Source organism: Pecten maximus, chromosome 14, assembly GCF_902652985.1.
Source record: "Pecten maximus chromosome 14, xPecMax1.1, whole genome shotgun sequence".
NCBI classification, from domain to species: Eukaryota; Metazoa; Mollusca; class Bivalvia; order Pectinida; family Pectinidae; genus Pecten; species Pecten maximus.
In genome coordinates, this window is record NC_047028.1 from 31,870,133 (window position 1) to 31,879,298 (window position 9,166).

General features: G+C 36.8%; 1 protein-coding gene across 2 annotated transcripts; it reads left to right on the plus strand.

Moving 5' to 3' along the window:
* The first annotated feature begins 602 nt into the window (after positions 1-602).
* On the plus strand, positions 603-5,599 carry LOC117341919. 2 transcript variants are annotated; one of them, XM_033903779.1, is made up of 2 exons: positions 603-735; positions 3,307-5,599. In XM_033903779.1, exon 2 carries the CDS (start codon positions 3,378-3,380, stop codon positions 4,053-4,055), a length of 678 nt encoding a protein of 225 aa, XP_033759670.1. In that variant the 5' UTR covers positions 603-735; positions 3,307-3,377; the 3' UTR covers positions 4,056-5,599. The 2 variants fall into 2 exon arrangements, with proteins under 2 accessions (XP_033759670.1, XP_033759671.1); XM_033903780.1 differs by having other exon boundaries at positions 610-746.
* The last annotated feature ends 3,567 nt before the right edge of the window (positions 5,600-9,166 follow it).

Consider the following 9,166-nt stretch of genomic DNA (forward strand, 5'->3'; position numbering starts at 1 on the left):
TCACACACATCACACTGGTGTTATTACACACGTCACACTGGTGTTATTACACATATCACACAGGTGTTATTACACATATCACACTGATGTTATCACACACATCACACTGGTGTTATTACACACGTCACACTGGTGTTATTATACACATCACACTGGTGTTATTACACACATCACACTGGTGTTATTATACACATCACACTGGTGTTATTACACATATCACACTGATGTTATCACACACATCACACATGGTGTTATTACACACATCACACTGGTGTTATTACACACATCACACTGATGTTATTACACATATCACAATGGTGTTATTACATACATTACACTGGTGTTATTATATACATCACACTAGTGTTATTACACACATCATACTGGTGTTATTATACACATCACACTGGTGTTATTATACACATCACACTTGTGTTATTACACACATCACACTGGTGTTATTACACACATCACACTGGTGTTATTACACACATCACAATGGTATTATTACACATATCCCACTGGTGTTATTACACAAAGCTCTATCTGATTCATGGCAGTATTGACCTGTTATGTATGTGATGTTTTTAAGCCAAATAAATATTTTAATTTTACATACGATTTAATCCACCAGGCACTACCTCCCTGTCTCTCAGACGACATCATTCTTCAACAAAGAGCTGAGAGAACCGAGCACATCAAATATCTGACGATAAACTGGACTTGCATTAGTCGGTAAGTATACAGTACGTTTTTTTTTAAATTTTCGTCCTTTTTAGCCCACCATCATCAGATGGTGGGCTATTCAAATCGCCCTGCGTCCGTGGTCCGTCGTCCGTCCGTCCGTCCGTCCGTAAACAATTCTTGTTATCGCTAATCCTCAGAAAGTACTGAAGGGATCTTTCTCAAATTTCATATGTAGGTTTCCCTTGGTGCCTAGTTATGCATATTGTATTTTGGGACCGATCAGAAAACAACATGGCCGACAGGCAGCCATCTTGGATTTTGACCATTGAAGTTTGTTATCGCTATTTCTGAGAAAGAGCTGAAGGGATCTTTCTCAAATTTCATATGTTGGTTTCCCTTGGTGCCTAGTTATGCATATTGCATTTTGGGACCGATCGGAAAACAACATGGCCGACAGGCAGCCATCTTGGATTTTGACAATTGAAGTTTGTTATCGCTATTTCTAAGAAAGTACTGAAGGGATCTTTCTCAAATTTGATATGTGGGTTTCCCTTGGTGCCTAGTTATGCATATTGCATTTTGGGACCGATCGGAAAACAACATGGCCGACAGGCAGCCATCTTGGATTTTGACAATTGAAGTTTGTTATCGCTATTTCTAAGAAAGTACTGAAGGGATCTTTCTCAAATTTGATATGTGGGTTTCCCTTGGTGCCTAGTTATGCATATTGCATTTTGGGACCGATCGGAAAACAACATGGCCGACGGGCAGCCATCTTGGATTTTGACCATCGAAGTTTGTTATCGCTATTTCTGAGAAAGTACTGAAGGGATCTTTCTCAAATTTTATATGTAGGTTTCCCTTGGTGCCTAGTTATGCATATTGCATTTTGGGACCGATCGGAAAACAACATGGCCGACGGGCAGCCATCTTTGATTTTGACCATTGAAGTTTGTTATCGCTATTTCTCAAAAAGCACAGAAGGGATCTTTCTCAAATTTCATATGTAGGTTCCCCTTGGTGCCTAGTTATGCATATTGCATTTTGAGACCGATCTGAAAACAACATGGCCGACAGGCAGCCATCTTGGATTTTGACAATTGAAGTTTGTTATCGCTATTTCTGTGAAAGTACTTAAGAGATCTTTTTCATATTTGTTATGTAGGTTCCCCTTGGTGCTTAGTTATGCATATAGCATTTTGAGACCAATCGGAAAACAACATGGCCAACAGGCAGCCATCTTGGATTTTGACCATTAAAGTTTGTTATTGCCATTTCTGAGAAAGTACTGAAGGGATCTTTCTCAAATTTCATATGTAGGTTCCCCTTGGTGCCTAGTTATGCATATTGCATTTTGAGACCAATCAGAAAACAACATGGCCGACAGGCAGCCATCTTGGATTTCGAAAATTGAAACGGGTTATCACTATTACTAAGAAACTAATGAAGGGATCTTCCTGAAATTTCATATGTAGGTTCCCCCAGGTGCCTAGTTATGCATATTGCATTTTGAGACCAATCGGAAAACAACATGGCCGACAAGCAGCCATCTTGGATTTTGACAATTGAAGTTTGTTATCGCTATTTCTCAGAAAGCACTGAAGGAATCTTTCTCAAATTCCAAATATATAGGTTCCCCTTGGTGCCTAAATCTTAAATTTTATATATAGGTTTCCCTGTTTGAAAAGTACTAGAGGTTTCTTCTGAGTTTACACAGATTAGTAAGACTGAGAAGAAGAGAAAAGTAGAGAAAAGATCAATCTGACATGGAACCTATGAAGAACATTCAATGGTGGGCGCCAAGATCCCTCTGGGATCTCTTGTTTTTTTATTTAATCTCTTTTTCTGGCTCAAGCGCACATTTGATCCAACTATCCTTGTGTATACACTTTTATATGTTTAATAAATTACTGGGTTTATCATCCCGTGAACAGTTATAGGGCTCATTTAAAAACGATATGTCTCTGTAGTAGTTGGTGGCTACCTCACTGAGCACCGTATGGAAGGCTGTGATATTCAGATCACTAATGATAAACTGTCCTGACAGTACGACTGCACAAGAGGTTCTCTGGTCTCAGTTTCCTATGTGTTAGAAGTTTTCTTTTCTGATTTTTCTTCATGAGCAGAGTTATCTGTGATTATTTTCCTAGTAACACTGGAATCTTCTAGAAAGTAGACAATATTGTATTAAATATGTCATGTGTGGGTGTGAACCACCGTATTTTTGGTGTGGATGTGGTCAATTTACATAAATGGCACAAAAGAATTGTAAAATGCCAGATTATTTGGCATTATACATTGATATAACATCCACTTCATGTAATATAAATGGATACTTGTCCCGGGGTGTTTGAAAAAACTAAGACAGGAATAAACTGGACTGTGACTGTTTTCGTCAAAAAACAGATACAACGGGTACTTTGGGCCTATATCAGTTTAAATCATGACGGTGTTAATACCTTACTACGGCTGACTTACTTCCGAACTAACGATATTTTTCTCGCCAAAAGTGTGTGAACTATCTGATGACGTATTGAGATTTTTTAGAATCCAATATATAACTGTACATATAACAATGTAGATGTGTGTTACTTATTGCGTCATTTCTTTGTTATACAGATACACAGATACACAAGAGGATCCAGAGTGTCGCCGAACTCCATCTTGTCACGCTTAAATTACTAATAGTCATGGCTTCAAAACTCGGCCGCTCAATTATCAAAGCACAGCGTCCTATTAGACCCAAAGGACAAGTAAAGTGTGATGTCCACAAACAAAATGAAGTCGTACTTTTATGTCAGGACTGTAAAATGTTAATCTGTACAAAATGTTCTATCACTCTCCATAAAGAACATATAAACAGTTTTCTAGAGATATGTGACATCAAAACACGACACAATCAAATACTCCAGGACTTTGTCAATGAGACAGAAAATGTAAATATTCCAAAACTTAACCAAGAAATCATCTCATCTCGAACAAAAAAGAGTTCATGTAAACCTATGTACGATAAACTTCGCAAAAATATCATTGACAATACTAAAAAATGTAAGTTAGAGTTAGACAAAATCACTGAGGATTATATCGCACTTTGTGACAAGATGGAGGTGGCGGCCATGGACCTGATACAGACCCACATCACAGACCTGGAGAGTAGACTGAAAACTTTGAGGGACCTCTCATCAGAGTATAAACAGACTCTCCAGACAGGAACCAGTGTACTCGTGTACGACTCGGTAACAGAAATCCGGGAAATGGATCCAGACATCCCACCGACACCTAACATAGACATGGCACAGTTTACTCCGGGTATAGGACAGACTAAGTCACCTAAAACAGGCCCTCGGGAACCTAAAACTTACTACTGACCATCTCCAGGCAGGATCGGCAACTAGTGGTCACTCCGACCAACGTCCAGTAGTCCGACCAAAACAGTCTACAGAGGCTGGTCAAGCGTCCACTGGAGAAGTCCGGTACAAACTTCGTGACCGTCCAACCGTCATGTCCCAGTTCCCATACCCGGGTAACATCACGTCGATCTGTCCTACATCTGATGGACGTGCGTGGCTGTGTGACTATACGCCAACACAGTAAATCTCATCGACAACCAAGGTCAGGTCATACAGACGATACGACACAGCAGTAACATACAGGGACATCAGTCTGGACCCCACCACAGGTCGTCTGTGGTTCTGTTGTTATGATGATAAAACTATCTGTGAAGTATCTACACCATCTACACCAGTCACAAGATTCACTACAGAGGATGGCCCACTCAGTCTGTGTGTGACCAGGGAGGGTCGGGTAGTGGTGGGTACAGGGGGTTATAGACAGGTGTACAAGGTGGGGGTGTATACAGTGGACGGTCAGGTGTTACATACAGACATTGTGGAGGGGAGAGTACGTCAATATCACAATGTGGTGTTACAGGTAATATAGCTGTAGTAGTGGATTATAAACGTATCATTGTGTACAACTCAACACTCCAGTCCCTGGTCAACTACCAGGGGGAGGGGATACAGGCCCGGGGGAAGGGGATACAGGTACGGGGGTCGATCACACCAGACAAGTTTGGTCCTCTTACAGTTGTATATGACAGTAAGGGTAATATTGTTATTGCTGACAGGACAAGGAAAACAATAGAACTGATAAGTGGAGCAGGGAAGTACATAAAAACACTTCACACAAACAAAGGAGACCAGGGACGAGTAGGTATACAGAAGGGTGATGTGTTGTGGTCAAGCTTAGAGTTAGATACAGGAGGGCGGGGACTCAAACTCCTCAAGTATTATAGTGACTGAGTGACTCAACCTTGAGTGAGGATACAGACAGTTTATATCAGTGGACTTAAACAACATTAACTTTACATTGTTATATCATCATACATTTCTCAACATGTATGTACACATTACAGACTGCATGTAAATAATGTTATTTACCGTTAAATATACTGTTTGTATACTTTTGTAAACATGTCCCTGTGATACCTGTTTCTCAACACGTAGAATGTGTTAAATGTACGTTAATATAGTTTTATAAACATGTCCCATGTGATACATTTCAACTACTGTTTCTCAACATGTAGAATGTGTTTACCGTTAAATGTACTGTAAATATAATTTTATCAATAAATACAGACCGCGGGATTGTAACACGTCACTGTGATACATTTCAACTACTGTTATGACATCTGAAATCAACATCCCTGCATCTGTTTTATGTGTATAACCTGACTCCCCCTACCTTCTCAAGTGACTCGTTCAATTCGAATTTAATTGACCCAGAGAAATAGTTTTTTTTAAGTTAACATACACAGGTCACGTGACGTCATCAGTAGTATCACCAGTCCCAATCTATGTAACGTGTAGTGTCTTTACGGTTTGTATGTAATAAATATTTCTTGAATCGATAACGATTAGTTATTTTATGTTGTTTCAGTTAATGTACAGAAAACTTTTTACAGAAAACTCAGCGAGAGTTGACAGTGTATGATGTATATGAGATACAGGAATTCGGTAGCCTGAATTGACAGTTTTTTAGATACAGGAATTCGGTAACCTGAGTTGACGGTATATGAGATACAGGAATTCGGTAGCCTGAGTTGACAGTATATGAGATACAGGAATTCAGTAACCTGAGTTGACAGTATATGAGATACAGGAATTCAGGTAACCTGAGTTGACAGTATATGAGATACAGGAATTCGGTAACCTGAATTGACAGTATATGAGATACAGGAATTCGGTAGTCCGAGTTGACAGTATATGAGATACAGGAATTCGGTAACCTGAGTTGACAGTATATGAGATACAGGAATTCAGTAACCTGAATTGACATTATATGAGATACAGGAATTCGGTAACCTGAGTTGACAGTTTTTTAGATACAGGAATTCGGTAGTCCGAGTTGACAGTATATGGGATACAGGAATTCAGTAGCCCGAGTTGACAGTATGGGATACAGGAATTCGGCAGCCTGAGCTGACAGTATATGAGATACAGGAATTCGGTAGCCTGATCTGACAGTATATGAGATACAGGAATTCAATAACCCAAGTTGACATTATGAGATACAGGAATTCGGTAGCCTGAGTTGACTTTATAAGATCGATATATGTAACATCCGCTCCATAAACACTGGACGTGAACGTTTGTTTTGGGATGATTCTGGTGTGATAAACATAATTCAACGCAGGATATAAAGTTTACTTATATGTATTAATCCACATGAAAATCCCGAAGAAACAATTTAATCCTACAGCAATACCGCATATTATTTAGCAAAAGAACTAACGGTAAATAGTTTGGATCCCTTTGATGTCCCACACTGCTCGGCGACTCTCAAAAGGCAAACGTTTCTGATTGGTTAACCAATCAGTGAAACTACTACAAGTTCGAATACAAACGTTCGATTGACGTACAATGTACTTGCAGTTTTGCAAGTAGGCGGGGCTAAAATAGTCGGTCAAAATGTCCGAATCATTTTTTTCAAAATTGATTTTTTATGCAAGCACCTAGAATTTTTTACATGTAGTTTTAAAATGGTGTTTTCATCAAGTGTTCAACATATCACAATCACATTTTAAGTAGCGAGTAGCTTAAAAGTACGCGTTGATTTGCAGAATTTTAAAAAGAATACGAGGGAAAGAGTGTTAGATAGGCTTTTATAACCATATAAAAAAAATCTTTTAATAGATAAGCCTACCCAATAAGTTTAAAATCTTACATCACAGAACGAAACATAATAAATATAAAAAAAATGAGTAATGACACTTGCTTGTATGGTATTTTGGCCAAAAACTTGGATAGTTTATTAGAACTTTTTTAAATGCAACCTGTTTTTGTTACTATTTAAAAAAAAAATGTGAGAATGAAGAAAACGTGTCGGAATATCAAAATATGTATCTTAGAAACAATAACTACAATAATAAGTTTACTTTGTATTGTTCATTAACTGCGTTGAACTTGAGGTCCAATTTAAACATTTAAATATTCAATATTTCGATAATACTGGTGGATGTCAGCCAATGAAATTTCACGCAATGCTTCGGAGATGATGGTCATTACTATATAGTTATTGGCATATTGCCGTGAAAAATCACATTACTGTTGATTTTATAATTATTCAAGATTTCATTAAAAAAATGTTCATGTTAATTGTAGAAACACTTCTACAATAAATTGCATTACAGAAATTAGGGACGGGGATTACCACCAGTCCGCTATCGAATCACAGCAACCCTCCGTCATAACGACATCAAAGAAACATGCACTGATACCAGGAACATGTATACGTCGCTGATTTATCCGACCTCACATTCCCTCTTGAAAGAAAACGTTGTTGTAGCATCTTGATCATGATTAAAAAAATCTTGTTTCGATCGGCGTCAGAGATATCCTCGACTATAACCTACAGTAACATTGTAAGTCAAGAATCGAGGATTTGCATTCCATTATAAATATAAAATAAAGTTGTCAAAAGTTACACGCAAGACAAATAAAAGTGAAAAAAGCTTATCTGTGATATCGTGTATAAAGTTTACATTTTGTAAGATGGGTAGGACTTCGCGTATTTAAAAAAAATCCTGTAGGAGACACAGGTAGAACACGAGTACTAAAAGTTTTCCTATGGCTCACTCTAGGATAATAGTCTTTTTTTATGTAAGGTTTTTTTTGATATTTGTTTTATTTTTCCAAGGCATATTATACATAGGTACATATATATATTTTACTTCGGAAACATTTACATACTTACTCACTCACTCTACATTCTATCTTTTGACATTCAAATGTATGTATATTGCATCTATTCACTCAATTGTTCAGCTTTCACACTATATATTCTTCCAAAACCTCTCGTATTTAACGTCATATGTTTCACCCTCTCACCCTAACATACATACACACCTAACATCAATGGTATAAGATAAAAACAAACACAGATACACGTGGACAGGATACAAATCATAACATTTATATTATTTAATCTTGAACAAAACGACAAAAATCCATATAGACATATACAGACATACATAAAGAAGAAGAAGAAAGGAAGGAGAAGGAAGAGAAGATGGATGAAAGGTGGAAGAAAGAAAGGAAGGAGAAGAAGAAAAGGAAGGGAGTACTTTGTAATATTTTAAAGTATTTTTATTCAAAGAGAGTACAAAAGAAAAAAAAAATAAATATCATACTTTACACAATTTATGCCAAAAGAGGAAAGGACTGGGTGGTAGACTTGTTACTAAAAAATGTAGATCAACTCAATTATATATATTTACTGCAATTGTCAGACACTGGGATTCCAGCAAAAGAAGAAGGTACCACATGTATGCGATTATTAATATTTAATACAAATAAATGTGTAATGTATAAGTCAATAAAACAGATTAAAAAAGTATTATTCCATAATCTGCAAAAGTTTATCCCATTTTCTCCATTCAGCCAAACATTTGTTTTTTTCTTTTTCCCCTTTTTTAGAGCTACAAAATTTTCTGACTTTATAATGATCATAGATACAATAGAGTAAAGAGTTGATATTTAAAGATTTATGCAGACATCTGTTTCTGTATATGTATTGTTTTATAATCAAAATAATTTGATTATCTACTTTAAAGGATGGATTTTTATAATCATCATCATATTTACCAAAAAGCATTGTTTTTTTATTTAGTCTAAAGGGAATAAATAATGCATCTAATAATATATCTAGACCTTCAAGAAGATTCTGAACTTGGTCACACTCCCAAAAAAGGTGAACAATTGATTCAATTTCTGAGTTACAAAAGTTACAGAATGGATTGTTTGTTAGTTTGACTTTGAAAAGAAATGAATTAGTTGTTAAGATATGATGTGATATTCTAAATTGCAACCAGTGTAATCGTGAGTTTTTACTTACTGTAAAAGGAAGTGTATATATACTACACCAATCATTTAAATTGAAATCAAGTACGTTAGACCATTTCTCTTTCCCTTTAGCAGTA

Excerpts from the sequence above, each read along its gene's own strand:
- LOC117341919 (XM_033903779.1), top strand. The coding sequence starts at position 3,378 with ATGGCTTCAAAACTCGGCCGCTCAATTATCAAAGCACAGCGTCCTATT.